Source organism: Ornithorhynchus anatinus, chromosome 17 (genome assembly GCF_004115215.2).
Source record: "Ornithorhynchus anatinus isolate Pmale09 chromosome 17, mOrnAna1.pri.v4, whole genome shotgun sequence".
In the NCBI taxonomy this organism is placed as follows: domain Eukaryota; kingdom Metazoa; phylum Chordata; class Mammalia; order Monotremata; family Ornithorhynchidae; genus Ornithorhynchus; species Ornithorhynchus anatinus.
The window spans coordinates 8,726,129-8,741,641 of record NC_041744.1 but is presented as its reverse complement, the minus strand read 5'-3'; the positions used below and the strand labels follow the sequence as shown (position 1 = coordinate 8,741,641).

The 15,513-nt window shown below is 42.0% G+C and overlaps 1 protein-coding gene across 3 annotated transcripts in view; it reads left to right on the top strand.

Annotated features, from left to right (window-relative positions):
• Nucleotides 1-15,513, top strand: part of TAOK1 (TAO kinase 1) — a 128,523-nt gene that overhangs the window by 50,932 nt on the left and 62,078 nt on the right. For 2 of the 3 annotated variants that reach the window (XM_029082246.2, XM_001510546.4), the window contains one exon: nt 12,418-12,645. In XM_029082246.2, coding sequence (XP_028938079.1) covers nt 12,514-12,645 — 132 coding nt within the window. In that variant the 5' untranslated portion in view covers nt 12,418-12,513. Of the gene's footprint in view, nt 1-12,417; nt 12,646-15,135; nt 15,228-15,513 lie in introns of those variants that run through there. The other variant, XM_007672563.3, reaches the window with a different exon arrangement.

Sequence of the window (15,513 nt, the reverse complement as noted above, 5' to 3'; positions counted from 1 at the left end):
AAAATAATTGGTCGGCCAAGTGAGGACAGTGTAGTGTCTTCTATTTAATCTCCCCCCCCACCCCCGGCCCCAACCACCACCATTCTGAACTGAGACAACCTGAATTAATTGTTATTTTCCACAAGCCAGTTATTCATCCGGGACCAGATAGGCATTTTTGCCCTTGTTTGAAATCCTACACTTGTGCTAGTGAATCATCAGTTGACTTAACTGATGCCTTATTTGCACTCTTAGGTCAAGCTTTCCATCTTCCATGGTGTGAGAGTGAAGCACACCCTTTTATGATTGAAATGTTCTCCGGTATGTATATATATGGAATACAGCTAAAATTCAAATCAGATATGTGTTTGGGAGTCTCATGGTTGTTCTTAACTACCATTCATTCATTCATTGTATTTATTGAGCACTTACTGTGTACAGAGCACTGTACTAAACACTTGGAAAGTACAATTCAGCAACAGAGGCAATCCATACCCAACAATGGGCCTGGATACATTTAAAAAAAATAAGTTTGTGTTTACTATGTGCATGGCACTGTTCTAAGCACTGGGGTAGATACAAGATAATAAATTTGAACACAGTCCTTGTACCACATGGGACTTACAGTTTTAATCCCCATTTTACAGATGAGGTAATTGAGGCACAAAAAAGTGACATATCTTGCCAAAGGTCAAACAGCAGGCAAGTGGCAGAGGCATGATTAGAACCCAGGTCCCCTGACTCCCAGGCCCTTATTCTTTCCCTGAGGCCATGCTACTTCCCATTGTACATTTAGCAGAAAATAATTTCTTTAGGGATGAGCTAGAATCTACTCTGTTCAAGAACCAGAAACCCAAGTAAAACATTTTAGTTTGTGTGTAAACACTGTAATACAATTCATTTTTCCATTCGTGTGTTTTGATCCTCAGTGGAAGTTGCTGTGTTTTGTGAAGAATTATATTTTGGTCAGCCCTCCTTTTAGGTTTCTTTGGTAGTGAAAGCTAAGGCTAAGGTTTTATCTGGGGGTGCCTCTTAATCAGAGGGACCCAGGCCCAAGTTTATCCACTTCACTTTAAAGGGAGATGATCTTAATGATTTTCCCTATTCCCTAGCTCTGGTGTTAAATTTCAGTTAATCGGCACATTCTCCTTCTCCTCAGAGACTTGCATTACTCCTGTAGAGAGACACGCAGACATTTTTGCTTGGTTCAAGGACAGAGAGCTGGAGGCTCCTCTGGTGGGGGAGTGTCCAAATTGTGGGTTAGTTGAAACACCAGGATTAGGGCCAGGAGCCCTTCCTGAGCTCAGGGAGGGGTGGTCCCAAAAGGCCGCCACTTGTGGGGGGCGGGGGGGGGGAGGAGTTTCCGAGCTAGGACAACTGCTGGGTGGAGACGCAGACAGACAGAAACAGAGAAAGTCAAGGGAAGGAGTAGATGGGGAGGATCGGGCTGGGGGTGGAGGGGTGTTGAGGAGAGGGGTAGATAAGGAGGGCTTCGGCTAGGTAGCACTTTACTCCATGCAGCTGTGTGACTTTGGACAAGTCACTTAAATTCCCTGTGCTTCGGTTACCTCCTCTGTAAGATGAGGTTGAAGGCAGTGAGCCCCACGTGGGACAACCTGATCACCTTGTATCCTCCCCAGCGCTTAGAACAGTGCTTTGCACATAGTAAGCGCTTAACAAATGCCATCATTATTATTATTATTTCACATTTAAATCCTTGTATAGGAGATGGGCCTGCATTACTGCCCTCTGGTCATCCTGGCTGGCTTCTAGAATCAGCACTACTTGCTGGCTGGCCTTTCTGGGCAGGGAGACAAGAGGGTGTGGCAAAGGGGAATGGGCTTCGTCCTTGTTGTAGGAGTCCACTCCGGCTGGACAGGCACAGATGGGGACTACAGAGGGTTGGGATAGGCCAAGAATTTTCAAGTGTGTGCAGGGCTGCCTCACTGAGTCTGTCAGCTTCTTAACAAGGTTTCCCCGATGCTGGCAGTGATAAAAACAGGGAAAGCTATGATTCTTTTAAATACTTTAGCCTGGCCTGGTAATCAGAGAACCTGGTTTTTAATCCCAGTTTTGCCATTTGTCTGCAGTGTGACCTTGGACAAGTCACTTGACTTCTCTTTGCCTCTGTTCCCTCATCTGCAAAATGGGGATTCAATACCTGTGCTCCCTTTTACTTAGACTGTGAGCCCCAAGTGGGACATGATTATCTTATTAGCAAATGGTAGCCCAGTGCTTAGTTCAGTTTACCTTGGCACCAGGTAAAAGCTGGACAATTATTATTATTACTACTACTAAAGGAAGATGCTGGCTATCAAAAGGAAGACAATGCAACAGACCACACTTGGGATTCAGTATCTTCCCATTTAGGTTTCTTTCTTGGAAGAAATTTGTGGGGTCTCAAAGATGACAAAGATACCTTGTATTTAATAAGATCGTATTAAGCAGCAATAGAAGAGACCTTTTAGATAACTAGTCTTAAAATGAACATGGAGGTTTTGAGGCAGCAAGGCTGTCTTAGCATTGACAAACCCCTTTCAGTGCCATGGAACATGACCAAAAGAATTAAGGATGCAATTTAGCAAAGAGGTGTTGAATGCAGATTTAGGCTGGGAAATAACCAGTTTCCTTTGAGTTCTGCAGGCCTCCATAATCAGACTCCTTTGATTATACTTCAGTTTTGATTCATTCTTTTCATTGTCGTATTTATTGAGCACTTACTATGTGCAAAGCACTGTACTAAGTGCTTGGGAGAGTACACTAGAACAATAAACAGATTCATTCCCTGCCCACAATGAGCTCTTTTCCAAGACTAGAAAAAATTCAGTCTCCTTTCAGTAACTCTATATACATTAAACTATTTCTACTCCTTTGTGACTATATGCCTTCTAGATTCCGTACTGCTTTCATGTCTGTTAGATAAATGCAGGGATTCCCCTGCCCCTCTTACGTTTGGCGGCGAGAGATGAGCTTTATGACTTGTGGCTGCTGGGGGGGAATTGAGGCAGCCTTGCCTCTGGGGCAGTAGCAGTGATGGGGAGGAGAGGCTGGGACCTTTTGTACTGGGGCCACCCATGGGCCCCCCCCACCTTCCATCCTCCAGTTAGGCCTGTATGGAGGGGAGGGGGATATGGGTCTAGGTCTGGCTAAAGTCTAGTAGAGCCCAAAGAGAAGCCCATTTGGCCTGCTGAGGCTTGAAAATGGGACTGAAAAATATGCAAGAGCGCTTCCTCTCTTAATTCGCCTTAAACGCTTTTGAAAACAAAACAGAAAAAACAAGAAACTATTTGTTCTGAAGAAAATAAGAAAGCTTTGTTGGATTCCTGGTCAGGGAACCTTGAAACTGATTTTTTTTTCTTTAACCCCCTAAACTGCTTCGGGGGGAGAGGAGGAGGGCAGAGGGGAGAAGGAATTGGAGGTGGATCTGTAAATTGAAATGGAGTATAGGTTGTCTTTATTCATTCAATCATATTTATTAATCGCTTACTGTGTGCAAAGCACTGTACTAAGCGTGTGGGAGAATACAATATAACAGACACATTCCCTGCCCACAACAAACTTACAGTCTAGAGGGCAGCTCCAGAGCATGAGAGAGTCAAATAGGGCTGTGGATTTTACACTGGGATTATCAATCAATCGGAGCACCTCACTAAGTGCTCGGGAGAGTCCAGTATAGCAGAGTTGATAGGCACAGTCCCTGCCCACAATGAGTTTATGGTTTAGGGCAGTGTGCAAAAGCAGTGGAAAGTAAATCTGTTTTACCCAAAGAGGAAGTGGAGTCAGGGTTCCAGTCAATCAGTCGATGCTATTTATTCCATACCCCTTCCAGTTGAAAAAACAGCTTCTGTCTTTCTAACCCCCCCCCCCCAAAAAAAATCAGTTTGAATCCGTGTAGGAGAAACATCTGTGTAAAAGCAAAGATGACGTGTATAGTAAAACTTTATATAACGGGAGTTACTCTTGAACAACAGTGTTATGTAAGTCATTTGAGTCAGTGAGAATTAGGAATTGCATTATCAAGGTTTCATATTTTTCACAATTAAACTGTTTTGACATGTATTTAATAGCATCGTAGTTTGAAATGGAAATTATTTGTGCTACCATTTTTATAGTCACAAGGTTTGAAAGAAAATTAAAAACCATACGAAAATAAATAACTTTACCTTAATAATGAACATAAAGCTCCTTAATACCGAAACACTGCTTTGCACAGTAAACATTACATTCTGTGCTTTTGATGCCTTGTATTTTCTGCAGTTTGATTGTCATGCTTCCTCTGATTTTCTGCTCTTGGCGTAATCCTATTCTGTTAGGATAGTTCTGACATCAAAAAGGGTCAGAAAGCCATCAGCTCTGTAACACAGGAGAAGCCTCTACTGAAAGCCAATCCCTACATCCGGGTTTCCAACTCTAATTTTAGATTGCCAAGGCCCCATGATAGTCGAGAAATGGGTGGGTGTCAACCACCTTATCTTAAAATCGTGATCTGCAAAACTATTACGTAAGGATCTGCTGAATAGGTATTCTCCCCCCCCCCCCCCCCAGCAAATTAGCCAGAAGGAAACATGCAGAGTTTTAAATAACCTTCAAATGAGTAAGAATTGTATAATTCTGTTTTTCTTAAAGGATGACAAAGAAAGTGTAAATGGCTAGAACTATATTGCTGTGATATTTCATCAGATCAGATTAGTATTTGATAAACGTATATAAAAATTAAACACTTTCTATGATTGTGCGTTTTTCTAGTACAGATCACGGAGTTGCTTTTTTTTTTTTAGCATTTTGTTTAGGAGAGTAATTAGCTTTAAGTCATACATTTTAAAAATCATGTTTTCTCCTGCCAACAGAGTAAAGGACAAGTATCACGCCAGCTCTGTATAAGTGGATATTTATTTTAATGGTTTATCTGTTGGTTAAAAAGCTTGCCTTGCTGGTGCCTTTTCTCAAGGAAACTCTAAATCACTCCAAGCAGAAACATAGAAGCTGGTTTGGGGAGAGTGGGGGAAAAAATCCAGTGTAATCCGCTTCAGCTGTGTGGATGTGTAGGGTGTTTTTTCTCTCCCTGAAGAGGACATGTGACTTTTGACCAAACTGTCTGGTTCCAAGCCTCGACCCTCTGATTAACAGATGTAGGGAAAAGGGCATTGTGGGATTGCAGCAGTTGCTTTGGAACAACAATGTTCTTTTTGTCAGAATCTGATGCTTCTTAAAAGATGGAACAAAATGACATCATCACCGTTGATCCAAGTAGCATTCCTTCAGTAATACTGAGTGCGCTGTGATGATCAGTTCCCTTCCCCCATCTTTTCTCGGTTTCCTTGCTGACTGATGTTATTGTACATTGTTCAGCTCCCTATAAATGTAAAACAGTTGTCTTTTAACCTTAGCAGTCCGGTTTATGGTAGAGTTGGAGAAAGATATTGGTTGGCCAGTTTTCCTCCTACTTGCCACAGGTCTGTTAGAGCTCAAGTCTTTCGGTGTGAGCTCTTTCACCCAGCTCCAAAATGTGAATTCAGCAAAAGCGAATAGTCACCAGATTAAACTGTGGGATGAGCGCCATCTCAGCCCTGGGCTTGGATTGTTTCCAGCCACTTTGCTGACTGGAGCCAATAAAACCGGATTTTCCTATCCATGTGGGTGTTCCAGTTCCCAACTGGAATCTCACCTGACCTCTAGTCCCTAGTCCCCATTTTACATCCTATGATGAAGGATTTTGAGATGTCTTACTCTCTCTTTTTTTTAAAATGTTGCATGAACCTTTAAAAAAAATGACCAAGATGGGTGTCTGCTCTTATGTGCACACCAAGAATTTAAATACCATTGTAATGTTAGTATTTATTTCGATTTTTTTATTCTTAATTTTTATTCTTATTTTATTCTTTATCTTTTTTCTTCTATTATTTACTCTTATTGTGTATTTCTTTATTCCTGTGAGGTGTTCCAGTTCCCTTTTAATACAGAAGAACCAGAGAATTCATTATATGCCATCCTAAATGTATCTGAAATGGCTTCTGGCTAAGCATGAAATTACAGGTTTTTTTAAAAAGTGTATCTAGGACAGTTACTTCAATCTGGTTTTTGAGTGGTCACTGTATGCAGATCACTCTTGGGAGAGTACAAACAACCCAGTTGGTAGTCATGTGCCCAGTTCACAAGATGCTTACAGTTAAGAGTGGGGAGAGAGACATTAAAGTAAATTATGGATATGTACATAAGTGCTGTGGGGCTGAGGGTAGGGTGAATTTCCTCCATAATGTGGTAGTTATATTTTTGAAGAGGCTCATGTTGTGGGGAGATCACATTATTAGCCATTGATTTAATGAGAATTAATGGCTATGGGGTAGATTGTTCAAAGATTTTCCTTGCCTAACATTTTTCAGTGCAAATATTAATATTATAATTGAGTCGACTAGCAAAATGGTTTACACCCTTGTCACTTATTGAGAAAACCCAAGGTACACGAAGTGTTGTATACAGTATAATAAAGATCTAGATCTGAAAAGATCTAGCAGCATCCAACCTTGAACAAAGCCACATGTTTGCACACAGTCAGCTTTTCTCCATTGACGCTACCTGTGGATTATATCCAGAGCAGATCTGTATTGTGGGAAGAACATTCCCTAATAATTCTATCATGTTGTATACAAATTGTATAATACTGCGAGTGCTCTGATATAGCAGAAATGAGTTCTTTTTGTCATATATCTTTTTGGGTTTTTTAATTGGTATTTCGTAATCAGTTACTATGTGTCAGGCACTAAATTAAGAACTGGGGTAGATTTGGCTCATCAGGTTAGACGCAGTCCATATCCCAAACAGGGCTCACAGTATTAATTCCCATTTTACAGATGAGGTAACTGAGGCACAGAGAAGTGAAGTGATTTGCCCAAGGTCACACAGCAGACGTGTCTGGCGCATAGTAAGCTTTTAACAAATGTTATTTTAAAATAAAAGGAAGTGCACAGGCAGCACAGAGGGAGGGAAGTAGTTGGAAATGAGGGAAGTCAGGGAAGGCCTCTTGGAGGAGATTTGATTTCAGTAAGGCTTTGAAGGTGGGGAGAGAGGTGGTCTGTCAGACCTGAAAGGGGTGGGAGTTCCAAGCCAGAGGGAGGATATGAGCAAGGGGTTGTTGGCGAGAAAGACGAGATTGAAGTACAGTGAGCTGGTTGGCATTGGAGAAGTGAAGAGTGTGGGCCCAGTTGAATTGAAGGATTAGTAGTGAGTAGAAGCCGGGGAGAGCTGATTGAGTTGAAAACTGACAAGAATCCAGTTTGCTGCTGCTGGGGAAGCAAAATTCTGCATGGTTGCATATATAAAACTGCTAATTTTATTGTATTTTCTTTTGGAAGTGCTCCTAGGCTGAGGAGGAGGTGGGGAAAGAGAAGGCAATGGTGTGAGAGAGCGTAGTAATGCAGCAGAACATTGAGCAACACCAGAGGGAAAGGTGCTGCATATTACCCGATTTTCATGAGTAATGCACGTTTGTCCTGATTTGTCACCTTTTCTTTGCAGAGACATTTACTTTAGGAAGATAAAAAACACAAACCTCGACTGGATAAAACAAAACAAGTAAATGAACATGTTCTTTTGGCCAAGTCACTTTAGTTATTCATCTGTGGATCTCATTTTAGAGATGTAAACTGTTGAGAGATACTTAACCCTCATCATCATTTAGTGAACGCTCATCATTTAGTGAACGCCTATTTGCTATTTGTATATAATAGATGCTCGGGAAGATAAAGTAGACAAAGACACAGTCCCTGCCCTCGAGGAACTTGCGGTACTTGGTCAAATAGAAGAAAGGAATAAGCGAGGCAGGCGCATGCATCCTTTCTATCTCCCCCTCTAGACTCCAAGCTCATTGTGGGCAGGGAATGGTGTTTGCCAAATCCATTCATTCATTCGATTGCATTTACCAACCGCTGTGTGCGGAGCACTATACTAAGTGCTTGGGAGAGTACAATACAAGAGTAAACAGTCACATTTCCTGCCCACATCCGATGTGTTGTGCTCTTCCACCCGTACAGTGCAAATAGTTTGTGCTCAATAAATACCTGTTGATGACAAGATGATGATCCCCTGCACTCTTCTCACCTCCCGCCACCTCACCTTGACTTCCTTCCACTACTCTCTTCATTTCACCCTCTTTCTACCTCCAGCACACTGAAAATCAATCAGTAGAATTTATGGGGCACCAAGGTAAGCAGAACACTCTAAAAACACTTCGAGGAGAGAATGGAGGAATTAGTGAAATCCCTGCCCTGAAGGAGCTGACATTCTAGTTGAGAAAGCCAGAGAGAGACACTAAATTATAGGTAGGAGGAAGCAATAGAGAATAAAGATGAGATAAGATAAGGGTATAAGATAAGAGCTGTAAATACCCAACTGTTTGAGTGACACAAAAGTGCTTAAGTAGCCTTTGGGGGGATGTGGAGTGAGTAGATGCAGAATTAATCAGGGAAGGCCCCCAGGGGGTATGATCACCATAACTCGGGATCAGGAAGAGTCAGACACCAGTTGATTCCAGTCCTCCCTCTAGTCTGGTGGTTGCCTGGCTCTAGTATAGACTGAAAGGGATGTTGCTTCTGCCCAACATCTCATTTAGTCAGTGGAATTTATTGAGCACTTATTGGGTATAGAGCACTGGACTAAGCTCTTGGGAGAGTACAGTTCAACAGCGATGGGAGACACGTTCCCCACCCACAAAGAGTTTACAGTCTAGATGGGGAGTCAGACTGGATCCACCTCTTTCTGATCACCCAAACTCCTACCACTCCAACCACAAGGCCTGATCTTAACTGTGGCTAGACGATTATATTATCAGCCTTCTTGCTCATTTCCCAGCCTCCGGCCTTTCCCTGCTGCAGTTTATGCCCCAGGCCACTGCACCGGCCCTCCTCGATCTTGGGCCTGAAGGGTCACTTGGCCCAAATCTGCCTTTTCCTGAAAGCCCTCCACTCATCTCCTGTGTCTCTTCAAGTCAAACAAGAACTTATCACAATCATCTAAAAGCTGACTCTCCACCTACCGATCCCACCATACCTATCTGCTCTCTTCTCCCTACTCCATTCCTTTCTTCTTCTTTCCTTGTGGTATTTCGTAAGCACTTACTATGTGCCAGACACTGTACTAAGCACTGGGATAGATACAAGCTAATCAGATTGGACACGGTACCACAGTCTTAACCCCCATTTTACAGATAAGGTAATTAAGGCACAGAAGATTTAAGTGACTTGCTCAAGATTCATTCATTCATTCAATAGTATATATTGAGTGCTTACTGTGTGCATAGCACTGTACTAAGCACTTGGGCAGCGAAACAGAATAAAACAAAAACAAGACAGTGGTGGAGTCAGAGTTAGAACTCAGGCCTTTCTGACTCTTGGGCATATGTTGTATCCACTAGGCCATACTGCTTCCCCTTGCTCACACTGTTCTTCTGGCTCAAGAACCACCTCCCCTTTCCAGTCTACAGATCACAGGGCTCTCCCCAGAATCAAAGCCCTTCTAAAATCCCAACTCCTCCAAAAGCCAAACAGTAAATCAGTTAATTGTATTTATTAAGCGCATACTCTGTGCAGAGCATTGTATGAAGTGCTGGGGCAGTATAGTATAACAGATTTGTAGACATCTTCCCTGCCCACAAAGAGTAGCCAACTCTCTAGCACTTATGAACTTATTTGTAGCCATCGTCAGCACTCGTGTATATTTTTTTATCAGTTATTTGTTTGGATTACTCTAGCTTTTATGTTTACCTCCTCTGTTCGCTCACATGCACATACTTATTCACTTATTCATTTGGATTACTGTCATTTTTAAAGTGTTTCCCCCATTCGAGTGTAAGATTCTTGAGTGTTGGGAATTCCATTACTTTATTCTGAATTTCCAAATCATGTACTATAATACACTACCCCAATTGGGCACTCAATAAATAATAACTGTACCACTGCTACTGCCATTCAGTCAATCAGTCAGCCGTATTAATTGTACAGTTACTGTGTGCAGAGCACTGTACTAAGCACCTGGGAGAGTATACAGAGTTGATAGGTGTGTTTACTGCCCATAATGAGCTTACCCAAGTTTACCTTCTTCCTCAATCCACTCGCAGGGGGTTGCCAGCAGGCTGATGCATAGTGGTAAGTGCTTAGTTCTGTGTTCTGAGATAGTGCTCAGTGAATACAGTTGATTAATTTGTGAGGGTTTTGGTTGTCAGCCAGCAAGTCATATTTAAGGAGTGCTTACCGTGTGCAGAATACTGTCGCAAGCGCTGGGAAGAGTGCAATATAACAATGATCAGGCACATTCCCTGCCCACAAGCAGCTTACAGTCTAGAAAGGGAGACAGACGATACTGTAAATAAATAAATTACCGATATGGACACTAGTGCTGTGGGGCTGGGAATGAGGATGGATAAAGTGAACAAGTCAGGGCAATGCAGAAAGGAGTGGGTACTACAGTGCTGGGCGTTTGGTTCAGGGTACCTTATGCTGGGCAGATTCTATTCAAAGCAGCTCCAGACAGCAGCTCCCTTTTAGCATAGAGGTTGGGGAAAGGCTGCAGAAAGAACCTCCCCACCCCCAACATCACACCCCTGGGCTGCTCCCAGACCGCTTGTTGGACACTGACTAAAATAGGCTAGGCAAAGAAGGAGCAAAGTGTTAGCCAAGTGGGGGAACATTTTTAAGGCGGGTAGTGGGGGGGAAGGGGAGGAAATCTCCCAAGTAAGAGTTAGTTAAGACCAAAAGAGGTAGAAAGTGTTTAATTTAGCAGACTGCCGGGTAATTAGATTTTCACAGTTGCTAGCATCTGAACCCTTAGCCCTTAAGGGAAAGACCTCTGGATGCATCCATCACAAGGTGCATCATGTGACACCCCCTCCCCCTCGCAGGAGACCTTTGTAGTTGCAAGTTTAGGTTAAATGGATTATTGGTGTGCATTAGCAAGGAAATGTAAAATACTGGCATTTTAAGTAGTTTTCACTTGGTGTGCTGTGTTGATTGTCAAGCAATATGAGAAGCATTAGGAAATGTCTTATTTAGCAGAGTAGTTTTTTTTTTACGGGAAAAGCAGCATGACCTAATGGAAAGAGCACCGGTTCTGGGAGTCAGAAGATGTGGATTGTAATGCGGGTTCTGCCACTTACCTGCTGTGTGACCTTGGGCAAGCCACTTAACCTCTCCGTTCCTCAGTTTCCCTCATCTAAAAAATGGGGATTCAATACCCCTTCTCCCACCTACTTAAACTGCAAGCCCCATGCAGAACCTGATTATCTTCTATCTTCCTCAACAGTTAGTACAATGCTTGGCACATAGTAAACGCTTAACAAAACCCACTATTATTATTGTTATTGTAGGAGAATAAAAGAGTTATGATTATTTACCAAATAAAAAAATATTTAAGAAAGGGAGTGGTGAAAACAGATCAGGTCCTTATTATCTTTTCTTTTTCCACTAGAACAAGGGTTGTTTTTCAACATAAAGAATTTTTGAATCATAGAAGGAAATAAATACCTATTATCCACTTAGAGGGTTCGTGGTTAGAGCAGTTGTTGAAAAATGTACTCTGATTTTTGGGAAGGTCTGATAATGTAGTAAGCCAGTCTGGGGTCAGTTTGTGGAGGCATTGCTCCTCCTGTTCCACGTCATGTACTGAATGTCCCAATTCTCCCACGACCAATTTAATGCCAGCACAGTTTTCATGCAGAAAAATGTCAAATCTCAAATTGGCCTCATTTCTCTACCTGTAAACAGACTTACCTTCTAATTCTCACTACTTTCTTTTATCCAAAATCTATGCAGTTAATCAGGTTCATAATTTCGTTAATAAAAGAATGTCCTGCTTTTTAAATGATTTAAATGTAAATTGGGGGCAGGGGCAAGAGAAGGATAAGAAGAAATAAATTGCTTTGGAAATACTTTCAATCAAGCAATCGTTTATTGAGTATTCCTGCATGCAGAGCACTGTACTAAGCACTTGGGAGAGTACAATTATAACAGAGTTGGTAGGTGTGTTCCCTGCCCACAAGAGTTTACAGTCTAGAGGGGGAGACAGACTTTAATATAAATACATTATGGATATATACATAAGTGCTGTGGGGCTGAGAAATGGGTGAATAAAGGGTGCAAATCCAAGGCAAGGGCGATGCAGAAGGGGTGAAAGAAGACCAAATGAGGACCTTGTATGGGAAGGCCTCTTGGAGGAGGTGTGCCTTGAATAAGGTTTCGAAAATGGGGAGAGTGATTTTGTAGGGTGTAACTGGAGTTTTTGTGTATGACTGCTATTAGCAGTATTTGGTATTACCAAAGTGTTAGTGAGATTCTTTGCCTGGGGTTGTAAAATATGTGTATGTTAGCACGTGCATGTGTGTAGTAATTTGATGTTTGTTACCAGCCTTTGTAATTCTTAATATTCCCTCCACCCTCTCTGTGTTATTTACAGGTGTCCATGCAAAAGAGGCTTCATTCATACAGATGAACGAAGGGTTGAGGCAGCAGTGTAAACCCAGATAGTCAGCGGGCTCGCTGCCCCAGCAGGATGCCATCAACTAGCCGAGCAGGCAGCCTGAAGGATCCTGAAATTGCAGAGCTCTTCTTCAAAGAAGATCCCGAAAAGCTCTTCACAGACCTCCGAGAAATAGGCCATGGAAGCTTTGGAGCAGTCTATTTTGTGAGTAATAAATCCATCCACACATTCAATCTACCATTTCTTCTCTGTTATTTTATGAATGCAAGTGAAGAGGGTAAGAACCATCTTAGGAAAGGTTGGAGGAATTTGTTTTAGTTAAAGTTCTGTTGCTCTTTTTTTTTTTTAACTAAGAGTTTTAAGATGTCATAGTAAGTTAAGTCAGCGGTCGATACTGGCCACTCACCTGTCAAGTCTCCGGGAAAGCTCAACATGGAGATTCAAGGTCTGTTTTGAGAACCTGACAATGTGTATAGCATTGGAATGTGGCCAAACCAAGGTGGAAGTCTCCTAGAATAGGCCAAACACACAAAAACTTCTTCATTTTTTCCTTGAGGCCTGATTTGCAGCTAATACCAGGCATTATATGTCACTTTCTTCTTTAAATGACAAGTCGATCAAGAGGGGTGGCCTGATGCACTTGTCTTATTCTCAAGGTATTTGTGACCACATTTATAATTTTATTCATTAAGCTGGTTTAGAGCAAGGATGTGCTCGAAAACTTTTCAGCACAACCTGGATGCCACTCCGGTGAACAAATTGGGAATGATTTCTTCACTTTTCTCCTTGCTCACAGCTTGCTCACAGAGAATAGAATTGAAGTTCTGTTATGAGAAGTAAAATGCTACAAAAACAATTTACTTAATCCAAATATCTCCTATTTGAAAGGGAACCTTTATATTTTTGCCATAAGAGTGATCTCATGCGGAGATTCCTACTTTGAACTGCCCCTCTGTGGACCATAGAGTAATCATTGCTATTTAAATTACATCAGAGGATTTCAACCCCAGGCACAAGTTCCACTGGAGGACACTTGAGGGTATTATTGGGTGTGGGGTCACTGAGACTGTGGCAGGAGCAGTTTCTACTGCTGGGCTGCTTCTCGTTGGGCTCCCTGACAAGGAAAATTCACCAGGGACTCCAGCTTGAAGCAACCTCCATTGCAAAAGCAGCTTGGCCTACTGGGAAGATCATTCCAGGCCTTCAAGGGACCTGGTTTCTAATCCTGATTCCGCCACCTGCCTGCTGTGTGACTTTGGACAAGTCACTGAACTTCTCTGGGATTCATTTCCTGTTCTCCCTTCCCCAAAGACCCATGAGCAACAGGCACTGGTTCTGACTGGATTATCTTGTATGAACCCCAGCACTTTGTGCAGTGCTTGGTGTATAATATAAGAGTTTAGCAAATGCTGCTATTATTATTATTATTATTGTTATTTTTATGCAGCAGTCCTGCAGCTCCATTGGAAGCACAAGTTATGGGTAGTTGGTGCTATCTCAGCAGCAGGTGTGGCTTCTACTCACCTGCTTTGGCTGTAATTTTTCCGCTGTGGGTGTGAGGAGCAGGGGGATGTCTGGAAAAGCCAGGCATAAGGGGAGGACTCTGCAGATGAAACCATGAAGGGTACAGATCCTCAAAAAACCATCCTTGAATGGCCCCCAGTCACTTGGTTTCTTCGATTTAATGAGGCCCCTGGAATTTTAGCTGCTCTTATAGGAGGCCTTCAAAAGGCCTCCTGGATCTTCAGCTTTCAACTGCCCACCAGATAAAAAGAGTATGTTCTGTATCTTTGAGCCTCAGACTTGATGAATGTCATTAATGACCACTATCAAGTTTATTTCCCCCTGTAGACTTCCACCATTCTTTACTATTTTCCTAAATTGTATCCATCTTCATTTTATTTTTGGTTTTAGATTCTTTGGCCCATTTTAGTTGTGTTTTCTTTCCAAAAAATGTCTTACTGAAGGATGTCCTTTCAAACTAATCTGCAAATCACTTTTTGTATGTCAGTACCCTTAGGGTACGAGAGGATATTTTTTTCCTAGTCTAAAATGCAAATAAATTTGGCAATTTGGAATATTGAGCAACACCTATGTGTTTTATCTTGCCACTTCTTTACTTAAATGTTTACGAAGTTACTCTGCTAAACTGAACTCCGTATTCAGTAATGAAGGGAAGCATTTTTTTTGTCGTCATTCCCTTATACTCTGAGCTTCTGATGCCTTTTGGGAATCAGGTCGATCTCTTTTCATTCAATAGTATTTATTGAGCGTTTACTATGTGCAGAGCATTGTACTAAGCTCTTGGAATGTACAAATCGGTAACATATAGAGACAGTCCCTGCCCGTTGTGCCAGCACTACCCTCCGTTCCTTTTTAGTCACCTGCAAGTGGCCTTCTAAGTCCTCGGGAGTCCCACATTCAGATTTAGAGTCACAATGACAGCTAACGTATGAATGTTATTTTATAATATGACAGTTGCCTATGCTATCTTGAGTGGCTGAGTAGGAATGATGCGTATTCTACACCACAATGGTTATCTTGGGCTTTGCTGTACTCCTTCCCATCTCTTCTGTTGGAAAATTTGTGGTCAGCTTACACTGCATTCTGATGGCAACTGTCTGCAACTGTCTTCAACTGTAAGCCCTCTTGAAGGGTTGCATTGTTACAGACTAGCCCCTTTGAAGGTGCCTGTTGCCGTTTTGGCTCTCGATAAATATTAATTGGTAATGAGGGTTTGTGGTTCAGATACCAGGGTATTACGTTTTATCATGGCCTGTTTTAAGGTAATTCCTTTTCCCAGGACTGGGCACAATCTCTAAATTCCTTTTAATCATTCTAAAGAAATCATGATAAAAATAACTGTCAAGTGAGGTGTGAAAAGTTTGGTACTATAGTATAATCCTACTTTACTCAACTCCTTGTTATTGCAGGATATCAGTTGCCTTCTAAAGAATGGTTCCTAAATCAGGATAAATTTGCTCTACGCTCATTTATGAGGCCACTAGTAATTCTTTGAAGCCTGTTAACTTCATATTTTGTAGTTTTCTCAGAATAGGGTTTTGAAAATTT